The sequence below is a fragment of the Triturus cristatus genome, chromosome 7 (assembly GCF_964204655.1).
Source record: "Triturus cristatus chromosome 7, aTriCri1.1, whole genome shotgun sequence".
Taxonomy (NCBI): Eukaryota; Metazoa; Chordata; class Amphibia; order Caudata; family Salamandridae; genus Triturus; species Triturus cristatus.
Genome location: NC_140590.1, coordinates 14,652,784 through 14,678,175, shown reverse-complemented (window position 1 = coordinate 14,678,175; position 25,392 = coordinate 14,652,784). Strand labels below are relative to the sequence as shown.

The 25,392-nt window shown below is 51.5% G+C and overlaps 1 protein-coding gene across 5 annotated transcripts in view; it reads left to right on the top strand.

The window, feature by feature from the left end:
* LOC146808689 (cell adhesion molecule CEACAM4-like) overlaps positions 1-24,834 on the top strand; it is a 130,975-nt gene extending 106,141 nt beyond the window's left edge. For all 5 annotated transcript variants that reach the window (XM_085615497.1, XM_085615498.1, XM_085615500.1 and 2 more), the window contains 2 exons: positions 11,050-11,406; positions 23,589-24,834. In XM_085615497.1, coding sequence (XP_085471623.1) covers positions 11,050-11,406; positions 23,589-23,593 — 362 coding nt within the window. In that variant the 3' untranslated portion in view covers positions 23,594-24,834. The remainder of the gene's footprint in view (positions 1-11,049; positions 11,407-23,588) is intronic.
* Positions 24,835-25,392: the final 558 nt, after the last annotated feature.

Here is a 25,392-nt window from a genome sequence, read left to right as displayed (position 1 = left end):
GATCCTAGCGGCTGTCGGCAGTGGTGGTGCGGCTCAGTCGTGAAGGGGATAGCGAGTCAGGTGTGGGGCGGCCCCAGCGGGACACGGTGTGAGCTACGGCTTACTCAGCGGAGGCACGCAGTGTCGGGAGGCACCAGCACGGACTCGAGGCACTTCAGGGCAATGAAAAGATTTGCGAGGCACACTCAGCGACGGCGTCAGCAGGGCACGAGCACAGGCAGTCCAGCAGCTCGGTGTTGAGGGGGGAAAGAGCCCAATGGTCCTGGGGCTCAGTTCAGGGGGCAAGCTCGCTTCCAAGCCCTTGGAGATTTGTTCACAAAAGCACAAGTTGAAAATAAAGTCTTTCTCAGTCTTTTCCTCACCTTCTTGCAGCAAGGCACCCACCACAGGCCAGTCTCCCAGGTCAGAGACAGTAGTCCTCCATGCAGCTTTCCCAGGTCCTTCTCGTCGGGCAGAGGTTCTTCTTGGCGCAAACAGGATCTGATTTCTTAGGAGCAGGGCTCCAACATTTATACTACATTTATTTTGTTCTCGCAGGCCAGGTGGGCCCTTGCCTAGTTCAGTCCAGTTTCTGAGCACTTTGTTTTTGCGATGCAGGCTGTTTCTTTCAGGGTGCAGGGCAGAGCCATCAGACGCTCCACAGGGGGCGGAGCCGGCATTGTGGTGGCAGAGCACACTCCTATTCAGAGTCCAGGTGTACTCCTCCCACCCATCTATCTGCCAATTTTCCTATTCACCACCAGGCTACCTAGCCCTGCCCATCTGGGTTTCCCCAGCCCTGTCACTCACACAAGCCAGACAGCAGATACACATCACGCAGAGGTGGGCTGACATGGTTTGGCAAGCAAAGGCCAACTTTCTAAAAGTGGCATTTGCAAACGCAGAATATTCAAATAAACCTTACGAAAAGATGTACCTTATTATTCTGAGTTCAGGCATACTAAACTCGATTTTCTACCATGTTCCCTGGGTCTGTTAGGATCATAGGATGTAACAATCTTAACAGCCCATTCTGGCCTATGAGAACAGGTAGCCTTACAATAGTGAAGAACGAAAATGGCTGTAATTCACTATTAGGACATGCCACACACATCAGGGCTTGTCCTACCTTATGCTTACAATGCACCCTGCCCTTGGGCCTACCATAGGGGTGACTAATATGAAGTTAAGGGAAGGTTTAGGGACTGGCAAGTGTGTGCACTTGCGCAATCAGCATTACAGTACCAGACTGCACGCAGGTTCTGCAATGGCAGACCTTAGACATATTTTACCAGGCCGCTTCTGTGGGTGGCACAATCAGTGCTGCAAGCCCACCAGCGGCATTTGTATTTACACGCCCTGGCACTCCTGGTGCACTTTACTGGGGTCTGATAGTAAACCAAATAAGCCAATCATGGAATCCAACCAACATGTACATTTTACATAGGGAGCACTTGCACCGTGGCACTGGCACAGTGCTCTGAGCGGCCAACACCATAAAAACACAAGAGGCACAGCGACAAAAAGTGGAAGGGAGACTCGCGCCAAGGTGCCAGGTCTAACACGTGTCCCCTCCAGCTGAAAAGTGGGGAGAACTACCCTACCCCAGGGAGTTCCTCATCACTAAGGCGGAAAAATCTGGACAGACCGTCCGCATTGGCGTGATCTGTACCAGGGCGATGTTCCACCGTGAAATCCATACCCTGTAGGGAAATGGACCACCTCAACAGCTTTGGATTCTCACCCCTCATATGCATCAACCATCTGAGGGGCCTGTGGTCTGTCTGAACCCCGAAGTGAGACCCAAACAGGTAGGGTCTTACCTTCTTCAGCGCCCAGACCACAGCAAATGCCTCACGCTCAATAGCACTCCATCTCTGTTCCCGTGGTAGTAACCTCCTGCTAATAAAGGCTACAGGTTGATCTAGGCCCTCTTCATTAATCTGTGAAAGAACAGCCCCCACACCATCCTCTGAAGCGTCTGTTTGAACGATAAACTCTTTGGAGAAGTTGGGAGCCAAAAGCACGGGCGCCGTGCACATAGCAGCTTTCAGGACATCAAAAGATTTCTGACAGGTGTCAGTTCAGATCACCTTCCTGGGCTGCTTCCTTGAAGGCAGCTCTGTCAAGGGGGCAACAATGTTGCCATACCCCTTGACAAACCTCCTGTAGTACCCGGTGAGACCTAGGAATCCTCTCACCTCCGTCTGGGTTTTGGGCGACTCCCAATTCAGGATGGTTTCTATCTTGGGTTGAAGGGGTGCCACCTGGCCACTCCCAACTTGGTGCCCCCGGTACACCCCTGAACCCTGCCCGATCTGGCACTTACTCGCCTTGATCGTGAGGCCTGCCCTCCGCAGCGCCATCAACACTTCCCAGAGGTGGCGCAGGTGTTCCTTCAACGTGGAGCTGAACACTGCGATGTCATCCAGGTAGGCTGCACTGAACGAATCCAGTCCAACCAACACCTGGTTGACCAACCTCTGGGATGAAGAATGCCCCTGCCACCTTCCAAAGGGCATAACCCGGAACTGGTAGTGCCCATCAGGGGTGGAAAATGCTGACCTCTCTTTGGCCCCATCGGTCAAGGCGATCTGCCAATACCCAGACGTTAAATCAAACGTGCTGAGGTAGTTGGCAGCCTCTAGCCGGTCTATGAGCTCATCAGCTCTGGGGATGGGGTGTGCGTCAGTCCTGGTGACCGAATTGAGTCCTCTGTAGTCCAATCAGAACCGGAGTTCGGGTGTGGCTCCCGGCGCTGCAGCCTTTAGGGCCAAGACCTGTGGTAAATATTTCATTACCGGTACTATTTTTTATGCGGTAAAGTCTAGTAAGAATAACTCAGTAAATATAAGAGGCCGAATCCGTGGTATTAGAGGTTTTAAAAGGCTTTATTCCTATACAAAGGAATACAATTCGAATTGCAGGCTTTCTATTCCATCACCACGAAAGTTCAGGAAGGAAGGGCATACATTATTGACAGATAATTGATTTTATAGGAAATGCATTACAGTGAAACAGATGCAAGAGGCGTAACAGCTGATAGTACAGATAAAAAGGTGCATACGTAACTAATAGAGGCGGATATATGGGTGTAACTTAGTAAACGTCATTATACATGATGTCACAAGTGGGTGGATCCATAAGAGAATCCTGCAATGTCAGCAGAAATATTTGGCAGAGATGCGCGCGCAGCCGCATGACGTGTGATTGACGTGCAACTAGAGGGTGAAGGGGACTTGACATTTAGCTCTACATGTGGAGACAGAAGTCTGAGGGTCATGTCAACCTAATCCCAAATCATATCTAATATCCTATGTTTAAAGAACTGTGTTATCCAAAAGGAAAGGTCTCTAGGATAGAATCTATTCTATACTGACTGTTAGTGCGTGTACAAGCGTCTAAGTGTCTACATGAGATGCGAGGGGGTAGGAATATTCCATGGTAACGGGGGCTATGAATTACTTGCATGAGGACAGCGAGGCCTGGCCCTTTGCACGGTAGCTGGAGGAATGTTTACCTAAACTACTTAGACAGGAATGCATCGGATGAGGAGCGGAGTAGATAATCTTGAAGGTGAAATACAGTTTTTGGCAGGCAACAGGCTGGATCAGGCACCGTTAGCCGCGCAGGGAGTAGGACAAAGTTCAAGGATACAGATGCAGGCTCAGACTGGAGCTTTCAGAGGCAGAAGGCAGGAAAAGGCTTGATGACAGAATTCTGGGCCTACTCGCCTGAATCTGTAAAATGTGGAAAGTGAACCACATAAAGTCGGTGGCCTTTCATACTTAGGAATGGAATATCTGACCCATTCATGGCGGATCTGAAAGAGGACATGTTGACGGTGGACGCACATATATTTGCGTCTTCAAAACTGGAACTGGAGGGAACATACATGTACTTATAGCATGCACATGCAGCCGTTGGGGTCTACGATAGGGGACATAACTGATCACAAAATTCATATTTCCTCAGACCACTGGGCTGGCCCAAGGACTGCTTGAGGACTCTATTACCCCAAGGGCAAACATCTTGGAGACCTCCTCCTTGATGCAGGCCCTTACCCTGTCAGTCACCCTGTAGGCCTTGTGCCGCACAGGTGTACTATCCCCAGTGTCCACATCATGGACACACCAATCCGTGACACCGGGAACCAGGGAAAACAGGTCAGAAAATTGTCCCAGTAACTGGCGACAATCGTTCTGTTGCTCAGGGGTCAGGGTGGAAGAGAGGATGACACCCTCCACTGACCCATCTTGCTCCTTGGCTGACAGGAGGTAAGGAAGAGGCTCGGTCTCCTCCTCCATTCCAGCATCTGTCGCTAAGAGCATGCCCACTTGGGACCTCTCCAAGTGGGGCTTGAGGCGGTTGACATGAAGGACCCTTAAGGGGTTCCTTGCAGACCGCAAGTCCACCAAATAGGTAACCGGACTCTTGCGCTCCACCACCTCAAAGGGACCGGTCCACTTATCCTGGAGCGCACAAGGCTCCACGGCGGCCAAGTCCCATACCTTCTGTCCAGGTTGAAGCTCTACCAGAGTGGCATTCTGGTCGTACCACCGCTTCATCTCCTCCTAGCTGGCTTCCAGGTTTGCCTCAGCAAGTTCCCTGAAACGCCTAGTCTGGTTTCTGAAGGCCAGCATGTAGCTATATACATTCTGGGGAGGTTTCCTGGGAGATTGCTCCCAGCCTTCCTTGACCAGACTTAGAGGTCCTCTCACTGGGTGTCCGTACAGAAGCTCAAAGGGGCTGAACCCTAGAGACTTCTGTGGCACCTCTCTGTAAGCAAAGAGAAGGCATGGTAAGAGCACGTCCCACTTACGCCTCATGGGTTCCTCAAGACCCATTATCATGCCTTTTAGAGTTCGGTTGAATCTCTCAACCAACCCATTTCCTTGGGGGTGGTAAGGTGTGGTGAACTTGTAGGTTACACCACACTCTTGCCAAAGGGATTTCATATATTTAGATATGAAATTGGTACCCCGGTCAGACACCACCTCTAGAGGGAATCCCACTCGGGAGAAAATTCCCCAACAGCGCACGTCCCACCACGGGGGCCGTCACTGTCCTCAGCGGCATGGCTTCCGGGTACCGGGTGGCATGGTCCACCAGGACCAGGATTAACCTATTGCCCATCGCTGTCCTGGGGTCCAGTGGCCCTACAATGTCAATCCCCACTCGCTGGAATGGGGTACCGACCACAGGGAATGGCTGGAGTGGAGCCTTCTGCTTCCTTCCACTCTTCCCACTTGCCTGGCAAGTCTGGCAGGTCCTGCAGTGAGTGTCTGAACTACTGCGCATTTGGGGCCAAAAGAAGTGGGTGGCAAGCCGTTCAAAAGTCTTGTCCTGCCTCAAATGTCCTGCTAATGGCACATCGTGAGCCAGCCCCAGTAGGAAGGCTCTGAAGCGCTGGGGTACCACCAGCACACGGGCTGACCCAGGCTCAGCAACCTTAGGCTCAGAATACAGGAGGTCGTTCTCCCAGTAAATGAAATGTGTTCCAGACTGATCACCGTTGGCCTAGTCTGCAGCCTGCTGCCGCATACCCACGAGAGAAGGGCACTCTTTCTGCTCCCTGCAGAATGCCTCCCTGGAGGGTCCTCCTCCTTGCTGCCAATGGGTCAGCTCAGGCAGGTCCCCCAGTTCAGCTATCTGTTCCCCTGTAGGTTCCAGGGCATCCCCCTCAAGGTCTGCTTCCTCCTGGACTGTGGGAACTTCAGGGGCCGGTTTCCCGCACCCCCTGACTCTTCTCCCTAAGGCCGGTTCCTGGGCCTCCCTCTCAGGCTCCAGGTCCTCTTGAGCACCTCTACTCGCTGTCATGAACCGTGTGGTGACACGCCCAATCTGGCATACCCAACATCTCCAGGTGAGCACTCCGCTCCACCTTAGCCCAAGGTGAGCTCTCCAGATCGTTCCCTTAAAGACAGTCGACAGGCATGGCGGGCCTCACAGCTACCTGAAGAGTACCAGAGACCCCCTCCCCCCCCACTCAAAGGGAACCTGAGCCACCGGGCAGTGACTCTGTGTTGTGGGCGGCAACAACCGGATAGAATGCTCCTGGGACAACCTGCTCCTGAGACACCAGGTGGCGCTTGACAGCCGTCACACTGGCTCCTGTATCTCTCAGAGCTTCCACCCTATGGCCATTTATGGTTACCCACTGCCTGTATTTCTTAGTATTCTCAGGCAGCTGGGTGTTGGGGACCACTTCACGGTCTCCTAGTGAGACCAGGGACATTTCTACAGAACCCCACCCACCTTGGACACCCATCTCTCCACCCAGGGCTACACTAGCCGTCTGCCGGGGGGTTGCACCAGTGGGTGCTGGTTTACCAAACTGGCGACACTTGGGATCATTGGCAAAATGACCCAGCTCACCGCATCTGAAACAGGTCGGGGGCCCTCTTTGAACAGGGGTACCTGTCGGGGCCCCAGTCGATTTCTGGGGTGGGGGAGGCTGAGAATCTTTCCCTTGGGGATTACTTTGGGGCCTCCTCTGGAACTCCCTCTGTTTACCCTTGTCCCCCCAGCTCTTCTGCTGGGGACCCTGCCCACCTTTGGCGGAGTCTCCCACGGGACCCTTGTGGACCCTGGTGCTGAGCCAGCGGTCCGCCTCTTCAGCAAGCTTCCTAGGGTTAGTCAGCTTGCTATCTATCAGGTGCTGGCGTAGCTCAGGAAAACAATTACTGGACAAGTGCTCCCATGCCATTAAATCAAGAAGCCCTTGGAAATCATCAACCTTGCTACCTCTCACCCAACCAGCCAGTGCTCTGTAAAAAAAAGTTACTTACTCCACATACGTACTCCCAGGAATCTTTTTACACTCCCTGAACCTCTGTCTATACAATTCAGGAGTTAACCCATACCTGGTCATCAAAGCTCCCTTCATGTGGGGGGTAGAGTTATACATATCTGCAGGCAAATCTGAGTGTGTCCCGCCCTTCGCTAAGGAACCGCCCCCACAACCCCGCTCCCCAATCTCTCTCAGGGACCCGGTGGGAGGACATGGCTACCTCGTAGGCCTTGAACCATTGCCCTATGTCATCATTCCTGAAATACTCTTTCACCACATCCCTAGGCATGTACACCCTTGGCTCTACCTGCACTGGTACTTGGCTGCCACCAGAGGGAGTTGTTCCCAAACTTTTCGCTAGTAGCTCCAACTCCTTCAACTTCATTTCATGTTCCATTTGGATCTTTTTTTCTTCCATTGCCAACCTTTGGCTTTCCATGGTTAATCTTTGTTTCTCCATTTCCATTTGACCATTGATTTTTGCCATTTCCACTTCATGTGCCCGGGTTGCGGCCCTGTCCGCCAACTCCTCGGGTGACTGGCCACTACCACCTCCATGGATGCTTCCGGGTGGATCCTCTTCCACCACATTCCCTGGTGCCCGTGACTCAATCCAGGCCCTCAGCGCCTTTAGGTATTGAGCTTTGTGCCTAAATCCAGTTTTGGAAATTCCAAATTTGTTGCAAAAGCCCTTCAGCTGTGCTACTGTATAGCTTTCTAGTTTCTCTTCTTCCCACTCTAAGTCTTCCACGTCACTTACACTAAAGACTATGGATGGCGCCTTCTCTGCAGACTTGGATCCAGGCATGATTAAAAAAATGGGGGTTCTTGGCAAAGCAACAGAAAAGATCAACAGTATGTGGCTGCGTTATTTGGTCTGAACTCACTACGTGGACACTAATAATTCACTGTGTATAAGCCTCAAATGCAAATTCGAAAAATCCTCACCGCTGCCTCCAATGTTAGAAATGGGAACCCCTGGTTGGCGTCGGTAAGTACCAGCGACAAGCAGGGACCCTTCACCTCTAGTCAGGGCGTAGGATTACCCCTAAGAATAACCCCTGCTCACCCTCAAGGTTGCGTGGCTCTAGCAGACAAGGCTAATCCCCAGGCGTTATACAATTAAGCATTTGGGGGCATACACACAGTAAACATATCAGTTGCACCACAGAGGGACACCAGTCAAGTTTTTATAAAAATACGTAGGCTTTATGAAAATATAGATTCTATGCAGGCTTTAAGTACAAGACCATCAAATAACGTTTTTAGAATGCACACAATACTGTTGTTGGATCAAGAGTTCTCTTATTAATGCTTAAAGTCAGGCTTGTGCAGCGCGTATTTCGCGGGGCGGCCCCCTGGGGGGTCGGGGTGAAATACGAGTCTTTTCAATGAGACGGACCCTCGGGTCCGCGGTGCGCACTCGTAGGTGCGATGCGCACAAAATACCTTTCCGGCGCTTTGGACGATGCGGGGCCACGAACAGCCGGTCATCGGCAGCTCCTGCAGGCAGGTCCGGCTCTCAGCAGTGCCGCGATGCGGGGCGTTGGGGCGGGACCTCCGGAGGTGCTGCGGAGGGGTCGGGCTGCGGAAAAGTCCGGGACGGGGGATTCCCTCGTTAGCGAGGCTGCTTCTTCCGGGGCTGCAAGACGGCACTCAGCGGCCTGTAAGCGATGTACAGGACGGCTTCTCGGGCGCGGCCTTGGGGGGTGAGACACAGAGCGAGGGACACTTGTAGTCTCTCCAACGGCAATGCGAGATCGTGGCGGCTGTCGGCAGTGGTGGTGCAGCTCTTTCGTGAAGGGGAGAGCGAGTCAGGTGCGGGGCGGCCCCAGCGGGACACGGTGCGTGCTATGGCTTACTCAGCGGAGGCACGCAGTGTCGGGCTGCACCAGCACGGACTTGAGGCACTTCAGGGCAATGAAAAGATTTGCGAGGCACACTCCGCGACGGCGTCAGCGGGGCACGAGCACAGGCAGTCTAGCAGCTCGGTGTTGAGGGGGGAAAGAGCCCAATGGTCCTGGGGCTCAGTTCAGGGGGCAAGCTCGCTTCCAAGCCCTTGGAGATTTGTTCACAAAAGCACAAGTTGAAAATAAAGTCTTTCTCAGTCTTTTCCTCTCCTTCTTGCAGCAAGGCACCCACCACAGGCCAGTCTCCCAGGTCAGAGACAGTGTCCTCCATGCAGCTTTCCCAGGTCCTTCTCGTCGGGCAGAGGTTCTTCTTGGCGCAAACAGGATCTGATTTCTTAGGAGCTGGGCTCCTACATTTATACTACATTTGTTTTGTTCTCCCAGGCCAGGGGGGCCCTTGCATAGTTCAGTCCGGTTTCTGAGCACTTTGTTTTTGCGATGCAGGCTGTTTCTTTCAGGGTGCAGGGCAGAGCCATCAGACGCTCCACAGGGGGCGGAGCCGGCATTGTGGTGGCAGAGCACAGTCCTATTCAGAGTCCAGGTGCACTCCTCCCACCCATCTACCTGTCAATCTTTCTATTCACCACCAGGCTACCTAGCCCTGCCCATCTGGGCCTACCCAGCCCTGTCACTCACACAAGCCAGACAGCAGATACACATCACACAGAGGCGGGCTGAAATGGTTAGGCAAGCAAAGGCCAACTTTCTAAAAGTGGCATTTGCAAACGGAGAATATTAAAATAAACCTTACTAAAAGATGTACCTTATTATTCTGAGTTCAGGCATACTAAACTCGATTTTCTACCATGTTCCCTGGGTCTGTTAGGATCATAGGATGTAACAATCTTAACAGCCCATTCTGGCCTATGAGAACAGGTAGCCTTACAATAGTGAAAAACGAAAATGGCTGTAATTCACTATTAGGACATGCCACACACATCAGGGCTTGTCCTACCTTATGCTTACAATGCACCCTGCCCTTGGGCCTACCATAGGGGTGACTAATATGAAGTTAAGGGAATGTTTAGGGACTGGCAAGTGTGTGTATTTGCGCAGTCAGCATGACAGTACCAAACTGCACGCAGGTTCTGCAATGGCAGACCTTAGACATATTTTACCAGGCCGCTTCTGTGGGTGGCACAACCAGTGCTGCAAGCCCACCAGCGGCATTTGTATTTACACGCCCTGGCACTCCTGGTGCACTTTACTGGGGTCTGATAGTAAACCAAATAAGCCAATCATGGAATCCAACCAACATATACATTTTACATAGGGAGCACTTGCACCGTGGCACTGGTTAGCAGTGGCACAGTGCTCTGAGCGGCCAACACCATAAAAACACATGAGGCACAGCGACAAAAAGTGGAAGGGAGACTCACGCCAAGGTGCCAGGTCTAACACCTCTCCTATAGATGGGTGCACTCTATGGCTGCTCCATCCAGTGACCTCCCCTATTGATGGGTGCATTCTGAGGCCAGTAGATCCAGTGACCTCCCCTATTGATGGGTGCACTCTGAGGTTTGGTATCCAGTGACCTCTCCTATAGATGGATGCACTCTGTGGTTCGGCATTCAGTGACCTCCCCTATAGATGGGTGCACTCTGTGGTTCGGAATCCAGTGACCTCCCCTATAGATGGGCGCACTCTGAGGTTTGGTATCCAGTGACAGATGTATCCATCAGAAGAACAAGTTACTTACTTGGGTGCACTCTGGTCTATGTGACTGGGGACAAGAGCAGATCTGAAGTTTGTGGATCCTTCTCCGAGGCAGTGGTCGCGCTCCTTGGCATTCATCAATCCTGCCTATGATGGTCATAAAAGGAGTCTGAAGTTTGAGATGGGGGCAGAATCCCCAACACTACTGGCCTTAAGGAGCTCAAGGGGCATGATAGCATGCTTGTCGTTCAGGAATGAATCAGTCCATATATTCTACAGGTAAGGCAATCCCCATTGGGCCCATCAGGGGCCCTCATATAGAGGCCACCGTTACACCAGCATGAGAATGACATTTCACCTCAGAAACCTGATTAATGTTAGAAAGGCAGCCACATAAGCTGGGCAAGAGGTCTTGTACCCTGATCACTGCAAAGTCTGTCTGGGCGGTCTGGAAGTCTATCTTTGCATCTGACTTATCCATAAAGGGTGGACACAGGTTAACCTTAAATCCTCAATCACACCTCACAAGGGGGGAGTGTCCACCTCAGGTACAGTCTTCCATGCCGGGGAGGGGGGGTGGGGGGGGGGGATGCTCTACTTTCTTCTTACTGTTTATTTTGTATTTGCATTTATCATTTGATCTGAACATCTCATGTGTCCTACCCTGATGTCTGTGTGTAAGTTTCCATCACCTTCTTTACTCCATTTCAGCCTTCTTCGGTTTTGGGGTCGACGTCTCAGCATCACCGATATCCATCAAGCTGGTCCCGGAGTCGCCCGTGGTTGGAGGAGAGGTTGTTCTGATACCTTCATACAACGGCTCAAGATACAACGTGCACTGGTTCAGAGCTGCAGGGAATGATCTATATTGGCAGAATGCCATCCTGGCCTATAATACAGAATTCAATCTCACACACTTTGGATACAACTTCTCTGGCCGAGAGACCATATTTGGGGACGGATCCTTAAAGATCACAAACCTTACAATCGGAGACGCGGGGAGCTACACTGTGGAGATCACAACCCCTTCTGACCCCGTTCAAGCCACAGTCCAGTTATCAGTCTCTGGTAAGTGTTTGTGCAGCCCTCTCTCTCTGGCTCAAACTTCTGAAAGAATAGAAAAGTTGGGGCACTCTTGGTAGCCCCTATTAGTGACCAGTGAGCTGTAGTAATGGAAGCCTCACTTCCTAGCAGTGCTGGAGCTGAACCACAGCTCCATTCTGCTGCCCAAATAGGGGTGCACTGGCCTTCTTGAGATGGGCGGGTAGGAAGGCCGCGCTGCGCTTCCAACCATGGGGGAGTACTGGGGAGCAGTACAAATCCATTCTACTGCTCCTTTGGGGTTGGGCTGGAAGGAGAGACTACACCATTCTACTGTCCTAATGGGGGTGCACAGGGATGAAGAACAGCTCAATTCTGGTGTCCACTTGCGGTGGGCTGGAAGGAAGGACAGCATCATTCTACAACCCTCTGAGGGTGATGAATACAAGCCCCAGCTAGGCCCGCAAGAGACAAGGGTTCGCTCTTCTGTAACGAAATCTATAAGGAAGTTGGCACGGAAACTGCAAAGTACAAAAACAACGTTTATTAACCCTTAAGGGTGGTCCTACAATCCACACAACACTCTTCAGTATTGCAAGGAGTAGCACAAAGAACTTGCATACACAGTCCCCTTTTATACACAGCAAAGGGGCTCATGAGTGGGTGGATACCACAGAGTTGAAGAACATTACCATTTAGGGTCATTCTCGATACTGAATCAATACATGGGCGGAGCTAACACACTCCTTGGGCCCGCGAAAACACATGGTCAAGCAAAGCTAATTATAACAGATGTGGTCAAGTCTGGGCATGCGCCAGACGGACAAGGGAGAGCTATTTATAACCTGTTGCTAGGCAGATTACAAGAGCAACTAACACAGAGGTCGGACTCTCCTCGTGGTGAACACATGGCAGCATGTCAATACAAAATGGAGTCCGGACTTCGGCCAACATAATGGGGAAAACACAATAAAAAGGGAGGCATTAATGTTTTCAGTAAATGCTTAATCACATTCTGCTTTAATTTACAACAGACGACCCTTTCAGCATTTACTGAAGACATCTGGCTTCCAAGAATAATCATCGTATATGTCAATTATCATCATTCCCTTAACCTCTTTAGCTAAACCCTTCTGGCGGGCAACATCGGCAATAGCTTTCTTATCTGGAATGCAGAATGAAATGCATACGGAACAGCACAATGGTCCACATTGAATACACATACAGAGAAAGAACAGAATTGCTATAATAATGCAGAGACCAGTTAAGACCTTCCATCCCCAGGCAGTAACCAACGCCCAAAACCATCCAGAAAAAGACCAAGTGCCGTTTTCTGTGTGGATTTCAGCTGCCATTTTATGCAGCTTATTAATGGCGTTATAAACGGATGGCGTATGATCAGGAATGAACACACAGCAGCTACTTCCAATAATTTTACAGGCTCCTCCTCGATCAGCTAGCATTACATCCAATACCATACGGTTCTGCAATGCAACAATTCTGGTAATCTGTAATTCTTCCGTAAGATTCCCAAGAGCAGCAGCAGTCTGATTAGTCACAGCTTCTACCACTCTTGTTAATCTTCGGATCTTCCTACTATTCAAAGCGGCTCCAACAAAGAAGAACAATCCTAAATTAAAATCAATATACTGTTGCAAACTGGTATCTGTTTGATCCACCTCGTCAATTGATAGAGTACGTTTATATCTGTTTACAGTCACATTATTCAACAGTTTTAAATCCTTATGATATGACGCGGGTGCTAAAAATACAGGAGGTAATAGGAATGATACATAGCATACCCCAGACCACCCAGCCGGCAAACGGTAATAACCTTTATTTCCACATACAAAGTAGGTATTATGGGATGCTAGGAAGGTGCTGTTATTTAACCCATCAATGTTTAACACAGTTATACAATCACTGACACCAACAGGGATAAAACCCACACTCTGGACACACAGGTCCGCTTGGGCTTGTGCTACTTGAATTACAAATTTATCCTTCCCCACAGTGTCTCTGGTGTTCGTGAAGATATAGGGGATGGATTCATTGTCCGGTCGGTATTCTTCCCATTCCCAAATTGTCCCATTCGCTTGTGGATATCCATTCTTGTCCTGATGGCATTCTTTATTAAGTCTGAAAAGCAATCGTCCCACTGTCGGTTTTCGAGTGGCAAACAACAGAGTGTACCATGCTCTACAGGAGCCATTGTGAGAGAAAGGAAGTGGTATGAATGGCGTACCTCCTTTCTTCTGATGGGCTGGCATCATCCCACATATCCAACAGTTCGTAGCGTTTGTAGCAACGTGGGTGTGATGCAGCATCTGAATGAAAGTGTTATTCAAATAGGATTGCCGATGCTTCAACTCTTGGTATGGCAATGTGTAAAAGTAGTGCTCCGCAGGCACTGGAGTCGTCAACACAAGCGTCTTTCGAGCAGGAGTTGCCTCCTCCACAAACCATGTGGTTATACCAACGATGGCTACTGTTAGCATGAACCCCAACGCACAAAGAATTTTCTTCTTCTCCATGTCAAAGGAAACAATACCCTGATATCTTCCTGAAACTAAAAGTCTGTCAGAACTCTTCCCCTTGGGCAGCGGTTGATTTCTTCACCAGCGGGCCAAGACGGGTGTCGCTACACTAATGCAGGGCTGATCCCCCCCCCTTGCCTCATTGGCTCTCCGTTTCACTAACCCAAGGGCCGTTCTGACAGTATGTCCCGGTACTGGAAACCTCACTTCCTTGGTCGCAGATGATATCGCCTTCCTCCAGAAGTCGTGTGGTCCGGAAAAAACTCCTCAGTGTCGTTTGGCTCTGCAGCACGGCCTGTCTCTGCTGCTAGGATGTCTCGTTGATCGGTCAGCACGGCAGACTCCACCAACCCGGGCGGTACCTTTCGACAATGCAAGGAATGGATCCAATTCTTCCTGTTCGAGACTCGCACTGCCGTCCTCGTTGCAAGAAGGACTTGCTCAGGTCCGACCCATCTCGGCTCCAAACTGTTCGTTCTGTCGAAGACCTTCAGCATGACATGATCCCCAGGCCGGAGACCATGTCCTTCACCGGTAGACCGATCAGGGAGCGCCTCTCGGACCTGTTGATGAATGGAAACCAAGTTATCCGTTAACTGTGCCAGATAATCACTCATCATCACACAAGGTACATCATACACAGCCTTAGGCCTTGGTGGACCCCAAATATTCATTGGGCGTCCAAATACAATCTCATAGGGTGTAAGGCCGGTTCGAGAGTGTGGCACCGACCTAATTGACAATAACGCCAGTGGCAAGGCGTCTGGCCAAGTCAAAGATGTTGAAGCTTGAATTTTGGCGATCTTAAGCTTCAGTGTACCATTATACTTCTCGACTAGTCCTGCAGACTGAGGGTGAAACACGGCGTGGAACTTCTGGGTGATGCCTAGGCCCTTCAAGACATACTTTATAACATCCGCTACAAAGTGAGGGCCATTATCACTCCACAGAAGTCTACAGACGCCGTATCGGGGGAAAAACTCTTTCAGCAATAGCTTCGCTATAGTCATTGCAGTATTGTCTTTCGCAGGGTACGCCTCAACCCATTTACTGAAGGCGCAAACCACTACTAGAACATACTTCAAATTGTTACAGCGCTCAAGCTGGATGTAATCCATCTGCAGAACCTCAAAGGGTGCAGTGGGTGTCGCAAATCCTCCTGCTGGAGTTCGCGTGCCTTTCCCTGGGTTATACTTCAGACAGATCATACAGGTCTGCACCACCCTCTTTGCCGTGCTAGCAATCTCTGGATGCTCCCAGACTTGGGTAAGCAATTTCACAATTGCGGAAGCTCCAACATGTGCTAGCCCATGTGCCATCTGGACCATAGGTTGTACAAAAGCCGTGGGTAATTTCCATCTATCCATCTGCTTATTTCTCCAGCAACCCTCATCATCCAGTTCTCCTTCGCTAGCCCATTGTTCCCGCTCTTTGTCAGAAGCGGTCTTTTGTATTTCTCGCACTTCCTCCTTCGCATCATGCCATCTCTCCACCTGTGACTTCACTACATACATGGCAGTAGTACCGGGCTGCATCGCAGTCTCCCGTGCTACTCGATCCGCTAACGCATTCCCTTCTCCAACCTTATCAACTACTTTCCTATGGGCACTACACTTAACAATGGCAATTTTCTTTGGGTATGTCAATGCAGTTAAAAGGTTGTGGACTAACTCCCCATGCATTATCTGTACCCCATGTGACGTTAGAAACCCTCTCTCCTTCCAGAGTAGGCCGAAATCGTGCGCTACTCCGAAGGCATAGCGGCTGTCTGTGTAAACATTCACACACAATCCTGTACTGAGCTCACACGCTCGTGTTAGCGCTATTAGTTCCGCTGCTTGAGCTGATTTCTGTGGTATGCGTGCTGTCTCCACTATCGTCTGTAACGTGGTAATTGCATACGCTGCTGAAGTCGTACCATCTGGTAGCTTCAGGCATGATCCATCCACCCACAAGTCTCCATCTACATCTGAAAAGGGCGTATCCTGGAGATCAATACGACCCTTTGTTTGTTCCTCAGTCACAAGAATACAATCATGCGCTTTCTGTGCCTCAGGCTGGGTCTCGGGGTATGGCAACAATGTGGCCGGGTTTAATGTCACGCACCTTTTTAACGTAATGTGAGGAGCTAAAAGCGTCAACTCATATCCCGTTAAACGGGCACTGGTCAAATGCTGCGTCTTTGTTTGATTAAGCAGGGCATCAACAGCGTGGGGAACTAACACCAACAGTTTATGGGACAATACAATTCCTTCACTCTGCCGTATTGACACAGCTGTCGCCGCAACCGAGCGAAAACACCCTGGCAATGCTCGGGCGACAGGATCAAGCACAGCCGAAAAGTATGCACAAGGGCGCTGCTTATCGCCGTGCATCTGCACTAAGACTGATAATGCACATCCATCTTTCTCATGCACATACAACGAAAAGGGTTTTGCATAATCAGGGGTCCCTAACACTGGTGCTGAACAAAGGGCCTGTCTCAATTGCTGAAAAGCAGCGTCACACTCATCTGACCAGGGGATCGGGATGGGCGTGTCTTTTGTCAAGAGCGCTAGTAATGGCTTAGCTATGTGTGAAAACCCCAATATCCACTGTCTACAAAAAGAAACAAGACCCAAAAATGCACGCACATCCTTCTGCGTGGATGGCCTTGGTGTGTCCAAAATTACTTGGATACGATCTGGTGTGAGTGCACGCCCCTCCTTAGACAAAAGGTGACCCAAATAAGTCACCTTTGGTCTACAGAATTGCAATTTCTTCCTAGAGACCTTATGATTGTGGGATGCTAAAAAGGAAAGTAAGGCTATCGTACTTTTCTCGCACATCTCCAGGGTGTCAGCCGCCAACAAGATGTCATCGACATATTGAATGAGGGCGACCCCCTCGAGTAAGGCAAAGGAATCCAACTGTCGCTTCAAAGCCTGACTATAAATACTAGGGCTTTCTGTATAGCCCTGGGGAATTCTACAAAAACGATAAGATCTATTGTTTAATGTGAACCCAAAAAGAAATCGGCTATCAGGGTGAATGGGAATAGAAAAGAAGGCATTTTTCAAATCAATCACTGAGAACATGGTCGCCGTAGGCGGGACCAAGGTAAGCAACGTCGTGATATCGGAAACCACCGGATACTGAGGTATCACGATCTTGTTCACCTCCCTCAAATCAATTATGAACCGATAGACCTTTGCATCCGTGTCCTTTTTCAGAATAGGGAGAATCGGACTGTTACAGATATTATAGGGAACTTCTTCCACTACTCCTACTGCGATCAAATCTTGCACAATCTGTATGAGAGCCTCCTCGCCCTCCTGGGAAATACGATACTGTGGGAGGCGCGGTAGTACCGCCCCCTCCTGGACACTAATGTGGACCGGAGGAATCACCATTTGTCCGACATCCGTGTCCGAAGTCGCCCATAAAGCTTGGGGGAGGGTAGCCAACAACGCATCCTCTGATATCGTACACATCCGCCCAGACCGGGGGTAGTTGTCATTTAAGATCACCCTCACACCCTCAGGGGAACAACGAATTGTAGCCCTAAAGTACTTTAACATATCAAGGCCCGTAATGTTATCCGGTGTGTACGGAGCAAGCAGAAACGGACAAGGCGCAGAAAAACAATCAACTTTAAATGCAAGGGGCTGTGAAAGAGGGCTGCGGGAGAGTGTACCGTCAAACCCTACCGATGTAACTATTGAGCCGGATGGGGGAGCCCCCGGAACCAAGTACCTAGACAACGCACTACGTGTCGCTCCTGTATCCACTAGGAACTGATCAGTAGAACCTAAAACCTCAGCCGATACATAAGGACCCGTCTGATCGACCGGCACCTCAACTGATTCGGACCCCCATCCTACGCATTCCTATGCATGCTGAGAATCATGATATCCCGATCGATCGATGTCCGATACATGATACTGGTGCTGGCGATCAAAAACATTTGAGCTATCTCGGTGCTGTCCAGCAGTATCGAAACGGACATTATCGTTGGAATTCCCTCTAAAGTTCGAGAAGCCCCCTCTACCTCTCGGGCCACCCGGAGTGTGCCCCTGACGCGAAGCACGCAACGCTGGGCAATCCCTGGCCCAATGGCCCAACTGCTTGCAATACGCACACTGGTTCCTATTCAAATCAGATCGGCCCGAAGGGGGACCATAAGAGCCACCCCTTCCTCTATTATTATTACCCCGGCGGGGCGGGCCATATACTTGTGCTAACATCACTTTGGTTTTAAGATCTTTCGATTTCTTCTCCTCCTGGCCCTTCGCCTCGTGCTCCTGACGCTCATAATACTGGGCGATGGTCAGAAGGGCCGTCGGTGTCGCGGAGGACCAAGAACTCTCACTCGCTTTTAACCGGGCCGCAACTGCCGGCAGCAGATTAGCCACATATTTGTCCACGAAAAGGTGGCGGCCCGTGTCGTCAGTAAGCGACTGGCCACTAAAATCATGGAACGTTTCCTCAAAACGCGTAAAGAAGTCCGCGACTGACTCGTCAACTTTCTGTTTACATGCTGCTAACATATTCCAGTCAATCTTTTTAGGGGGGATAATCGTCTTCAACTTAGCCACAATAGCCGCAGGGAGATCTAAAATATTCTGGGGTGGTTTCTGTGCGGGCTTCCGTTCCCTATCCTCATCCTCAAGGTCAGACCACCGGGCCTTGAAGGCAACCGCATCATCCACCTTCCGGACAGAGCGCCACGTATCCGGCGGTAGGATAAGGCCAAAGAACAGGTCTATATCCGCCAAGGTCATAATGCAAGAATTCAAGGCCCCCTCGACTTCTTCATAGAAGGCCGCTGGATTCTTGCGGGGGTCAGGCAGCGCATTCTTTAATGCCATAACATCGGCCCTATGCCATGGAGTATAAACCCAATTATATACAAAATATCCCCTTGCGTCGGCGGAGTTAACATCCGAGCTAGTCCCCGCTCCCTTAGGAGGAACATACAAAGGCGCCGCCTCTCGCATTGGTTTAGCATGCACTATGTCATCCTTATCTGACTGGGAGGCGGATGGGTGGCCCCCTGCTGCAGACGAATCCGACTGCTTCTCCTCCTCCGTTTGTTGATGTGCTTTCTCTCTAAGGGCCAGTACCTCGTCCCGCAAAGCGAACAGCCGCCGAGCCGCCTCAGAAGCCTTAGGGGGAGAAAAAACACCATTACGTAATGCTCCGGCATCCGAAGACACGTCGTCAGGCTCAAGGACACTAGAATATTTTCGGAAAGCTGCAATTACTTCTTCTGAAAAATGAGACAGAAAATACACCCTCTCTCTATCTTGCCACGACCCCCAAGCATGGAACAACTCATCCATAGACATCTTGCCCTTAAGTGCACGGAGGGAAAGTTTCCGAAGCTCAGCCATATGCTCGGCCGATAACATGGACCGTGTGTCGACCTTACCCGGAGCCGGGCCAGAATCTTGCGGCCGTGGAGCAGATGCGCCAACATAAGGGGGCGGAGAGCGATCTAGTAAATAAAAATCATCATCAGGATTATTAAGGACAGGATAAAGCGGCTGACGAACAACATATTGACCCGAAACTTGTAGCCTACGCTCTTTCTCTTGTCTGTCCGTTTGCTCTTTGTCCTCCCGACGCTTCGCTTCCTGCGCTCGCATATGATCATTCTTTCGCTGCTCCTTATCAAACAGCGCTTTCTCACGTTTCTCTCGCTCACGCACTTCCTTCACCCATAATCGCACACACTCAAACATATCCTGACGAGCACGTCGCTTACACATACACTGTTCCACATACTCAATCTTACGTATATCAAACGATCCATACAAAGGCCATCGCAACTCAGGATCCTTCCTAGTATATTTCCTCCATAACGTGCTGTACATTATGGAAGAAAGACCATGCTTCACGTACATATCCCTATTAGGAGTCCCCTCTGGGGGAGCTGGAGCAGATTCCTCGAGGTTCAACCGGTTCCCAAGACAGCAGCACCACTTACGAAGTGCGCTAAAAGCAGGCATGCTAGGAATAATGCAAAATATGCAGTATTATCAAGAAAAATGGCACTTAATCGTTGCGCCGTTCAAAGTTTACACAGCTCCGGAGAAATTTCTCCACATTACCTGCCTATATGTGTTGCAACGCATATATTTTCACAAAGACAAATTCAAAATATGACTAGTCACCATCAATCAAACTCAAATAGCCAGACCAGGCTTCAAAACTCGGAGCAAGTACCGTACAACGGTTCTTACCAATCAAGAGTCCAGGTTCCAACTGCCAAGCTCCACAATCGCCCAAACGGCTCTCACGGCAGGACCGACAGAAGAGGTCTCAGTCGATGACCGGCGCCACCCAGATGGTCAGCTCGGAAGGGAAGGAAGAAAAACCTCGGGATGCCAAGGCTAAGACGCCGCTGGCAGTGATCACGTCCCCGGCCAAACTCCTCACCTTCGTCGCGACCAGTCCTTCGAGCATCCGAGTCGCCGATGAGCCCCACGTGACGGGCGCCAATTGATGAATACAAGCCCCAGCTAGGCCCGCAAGAGACAAGGGTTCGCTCTTCTGTAACGAAATCTATAAGGAAGTTGGCACGGAAACTGCAAAGTACAAAAACAACGTTTATTAACCCTTAAGGGTGGTCCTACAATCCACACAACACTCTTCAGTATTGCAAGGAGTAGCACAAAGAACTTGCATACACAGTCCCCTTTTATACACAGCAAAGGGGCTCATGAGTGGGTGGATACCACAGAGTTGAAGAACATTACCATTTAGGGTCATTCTCGATACCGAATCAATACATGGGCGGAGCTAACACACTCCTTGGGCCCGCGAAAACACATGGTCAAGCAAAGCTAATTATAACAGATGTGGTCAAGTCTGGGCATGCGCCAGACGGACAAGGGAGAGCTATTTATAACCTGTTGCTAGGCAGATTACAAGAGCAACTAACACAGAGGTCGGACTCTCCTCGTGGTGAACACATGGCAGCATGTCAATACAAAATGGAGTCCGGACTTCGGCCAACATAATGGGGAAAACACAATAAAAAGGGAGGCATTAATGTTTTCAGTAAATGCTTAATCACATTCTGCTTTAATTTACAACAAGGGGTGGGCTACGAGGAAGGATAGAACCATTCTGTATGTCTCTTGGGGGTGGGTTGGATGAAGAACAGCTCCATTCTGCTGTCCTCTGGGGGTGGGCTGGAGGAAGAAAAGCTGCCTTTGTCTGGACTCCTGGGGATGGCAAGAAAGGACAGCACATTCTGCTGGAGGTGGAAGGGGCTGGAAATGGGCTGAGAGGAAGGGCACTTCCATTTGGATGTTTGCCTTGGGGTGGGAAGAAGGGACAACACGATTCTACTGTGGAGGGACTGGGAGGTATGATGGCTCCCCTTGGCAGGTGGCCTGGGGTGGGTAGAAGGACAACACCATTCTGCTGGGGGGGGGGGGGGGCTGGAAGCAAGGACAGCTCCATTTGGTTGGCCTCTTGGGGATGGACTAGGAAAAAGGACAAACGCCAGCCTGCTACGGGTGGGCTTGGAGGAGGACCGTTCCATTTAGCTGATTGCCTGGTTTGGGAAAAGGACAGCACCATTCTGCTGGGGGTGGGCTGGGAGAAAGGACAGCTCCATTTGGGATGTTGCCCGGGGTGGGAAGAAGGACAATACCATTCTACTGGGGGGTTGGGGATCTGGGATGAGGGACAGCTCTATTTAGCTGGTTGTCTGGGGTTGGAAGAAGGACAACCCCATTCTGCTGGGGAATAAGGGGGCTGGGAGGTAGGACCGCTCCATTTGGCTGATTGCCAGGTGTGGGAAAAGGATAGCACCATTTTACTTGGGGGTGGGGGACTGTAAGCAAGGGCAGCTTCATTTGGTTGGCCTCTTGGGGATGGACTAGGAAAAAGGACAAACACCAGTCTGCTACGGGTGGGCTTGGAGAATGGACAGCACCATTTGGCTGTTGTCCTGGGAATGGTTGTCAAGAAGGATTGGTGGGCATGGCATAAGGACAGCTCTATTTGACAGGTTTCTTGGAGAAGGACCAGGAAAAAGTACACCAATCTATAGGGGTGGGCTGGGAGGATGGACATCTCCATTTGGGTGCTCTCCTGGGGATGGGCTAGGAATAGGGACAGCTCAGAGCTGCTGGGGGGGTGGGCTGGGAAGAGGGACAGCTCAGAGCTGCTGGGGGTGGGCTGAGAGGAGGGACAGCTCAGAGCTGCTGGGGGGGTGAGCTGAGAGGAGGGACAGCTCAGAGCTGCTGGGGGGGGGGGTGGGCTGGGAAGAGGGACAGCTCAGAGCTTCTGGGGGTGGGCTGGGAAGAGGGACAGCTCAGAGCTGCTGGGGGTGGGCTGGGAAGAGGTACAGCTCAGAGCGGCTGGGGAGAGGGACGGCTCAGAGCTGCTGGGGGTGAGCTGGAAGGAGGGACAGCTCAGAGCTGCTGGGAAGAGGGACAGCTCAGAGCTGGGGGTGAGCTGGGAGGAGGGACAGCTCAGAGCTGCTGGGGGTGAGCTGGGAAGAGGGACAGCTCAGAGCTGCTGGGGGTGAGCTGGGAGGTTGTACAGCTCAGAGCTGCTGGGGGTGAGCTGGGAGGAGGGACAGATCAGAGCTGTTGGGGTGAGCTGGGAGGTGGTACACCTCAGAGCTGCTGGGGGTGAGCTGGGAGGAGGGACAGCTCCGAGCTGATGGGGTGAGCTGGGAGGAGGGACAGCTCAGAGCTGCTGGGAAGAGGGACAGCTCAGAGCTGCTGGGGATGAGCTGGGAGGAGGGACAGCTCAGAGCTGCTGGGGGTGAGCTGGGAGGTGGTACAGCTCAGAGCTGCTGGGGGTGAGCTGGGAGGAGGGACAGATCAGAGCTGTTGGGGTGAGCTGGGAGGTGGTACACCTCAGAGCTGCTGGGGGTGAGCTGGGAGGAGGGACAGCTCCGAGCTGATGGGGTGAGCTGGGAGGAGGGACACTCAGAGCTGCTGGGAAGAGGGACAGCTCAGAGCTGCTGGGGATGAGCTGGGAGGAGGGACAGCTCAGAGCTGCTGGGGGTGAGCTGGGAGGTGGTACAGCTCAGAGCTGCTGGGGGTGAGCTGGGAGGAGGGACAGCTCAGAGCTGCTGGGGGTGATCTGGGAGGAGGGACAGCTCAGAGCTGTTGGGGTGAGCTGGGAGGAGGGACAGCTCAAAGCTGCTGGGAAGAGGGACAGCTCAGAGCTGCTGGGGATGAGCTGGGGGAGGGACAGTTCAGAGCTGCTGGGGTGATCTGGGAGGAGGGACAGCTCAGAGCTGCTTGCGGTGACCTGGGAAGAGGGACAGCTCAGAGCTGCTGGGGGTGAGCTGGGAGGAGGGACAGCTCAGAGCTGCTGGGGGTGAGCTGGGAGGAGGGACAGCTCAGAGCTGTTGGAGTGAGCTGGGAGGAGGGACAGCTCAGAGCTGCAGGGGGTGGGCTGGGGAGAGGGACAGCTCAGAGCTGCTGGGGGTGAGCTGGGAGGAGGGACAGCTCAGAGCTGCTGGGGGTGAGCTGGGAGGAGGGACAGCTCAGAGCTGCAGGGGGTGGGCTGGGGAGAGGGACAGCTCAGAGCTGCTGGGGATGAGCTGGGAAGAGGGACAGCTCAAGTTGCTGGCCTACCAGGCTGATTATTTTGTCAATTTAACTGTTTGAGTGCTTCAAATTCATCTAACCCATTTCTCAAACTCTTTTACAGCCTGATTCTCCAGTTATCGTCTGATCCAGAGTATGAGGGTGCGGCCAACACCTCCTGCTACCTCAGCCACTTGCGCCGTCACCCAGGTTGCTTCCATCTTGGCGGTGTTCACAAGCTCTGGCTGTTTGTTCCATTCCAGGCTACAAAGATTGTCTTTCTCACTGGAGCCTGCCTTGACTCTGCCCTCCTAAGACTTCTCTTCCTTCCTAGTCTCTTAGCTCTGCCATGCACCCCCTTTTTAGGATCTGGCTGGACAGTGCAGCTGTGGCCAGGCAATGCTGTGAGCATCATGGAGAGGGGCGTTGCCTCCGCCCACATGTTGGGAGCCAGGAGTACATCTTTTGGTGGGGCAGAGGTTGTTGGCTGCCTCAAAAATAAACTTGCCCTCTGGCAGCTGTGATCATTTTGTTTATTTACCCAGCTGGGCACACTGTACCTTTCAGATGCACGCGCGTGGCATTGGAATGCTACTAAAGTGTGCTAGGTGTGTAGATAATGTATGGTGTTTTCCTCTGGCAGCGGCACAGCTGGACGGAGGGCAGTCACTCACCCGCTTGGATTCTTAGGTCTAGTTTGACAGTGCAACTGTCACCTGACCTGTCAACCAACACCCATATTGTTCTGCAGTTTTTGCTTTTACCGAAATATACATCTATTTCCATGCTATTTCCATGTACTACACATCCTCATACAGCATTCCTATAAAGCCAGCCCCATTGGCTTGCTCCCACTGCTCCCCGCTCCCTCCCTGGTTCCCACTGCTCCCCTCTCCCTCCCTGGCTCCCACTGCTCCCCGCTCCCTCCCTGGCTCCCACTGCTCCCCGCTCCCTCCCTGGCTCCCACTGCTCCCCGCTCCCTCCCTGGCTCCCACTGCTCCCCGCTCCCTCCCTGGCTCCCACTGCTCCCCTCTCCCTCCCTGGCTCCCACTGCTCCCCGCTCCCTCCCTGGTTTCTCTTCTGTCTCCATTTCTGCCTTTACATTGTCTTCAAATGGGACAAGGGTCCTCCCTGCCCCCACCTAACGCCCCTTCCTCCCTTTGGGGTCTCTGTTTCATCTCACTCCCTCGATTTTGCCACTCTCTCTTTAGACGGGTTTCCAGCCCCTTCATGTGTAGGATTAACACCTTTTATCGGCCTGTTCTTTACGTGTTGCTGTAGTGGGATGGCCAGGTGATGGGAGGTGAAAAGACACCCTGTGTAATCTTTTTAACATGGGGATTAAACCTCTGAATCTTATTCAAACAGCCTCCACTTGTCAAGTGCTTTCTTCATTTGCGTTTTTAGGACTAGATTTCAAAACGTAAAAAATACAGAATTTTACTATTTTTTCTAATTTTATTTTAGTGGCAACGACTAAATATAGGGCGTGAAGGTATAAAGCCAGCCAGATGGCAACCCTGCCTGTGTGCCCTGTCCGGATCCGCGTCAGATCGGCCCCTCTACCCCTAACATACCCAGGAGCCTTCTTCCCTCCGCTCGCAGCCTCTTCCTCGTCCGTCCTTTCGTGTCTCTTTCAAGTCGCATCTCCCTCATGGGGCGCTCCCCTCCGGGGGTCACACACCCTGGACACCCTAATCCGGTAGGTTTTGATGTCCCACTCCCTGCCTGTCCATTACTGTCTGTACAGCGCCTACACATAGGCGCTATATACATACAATAAAATGAAATCCTCGGCATGGAAGGAAGTTACGAGTTTCCCGGACAGAGCTGAGGTTGGAGATGCGCCCAGGGTCACCCAGAGCTTCAGGAGGTGACGCGGCTCTTGCGTAGGACATCTTGATCTAATAGACGGGTCCCATCCTTAA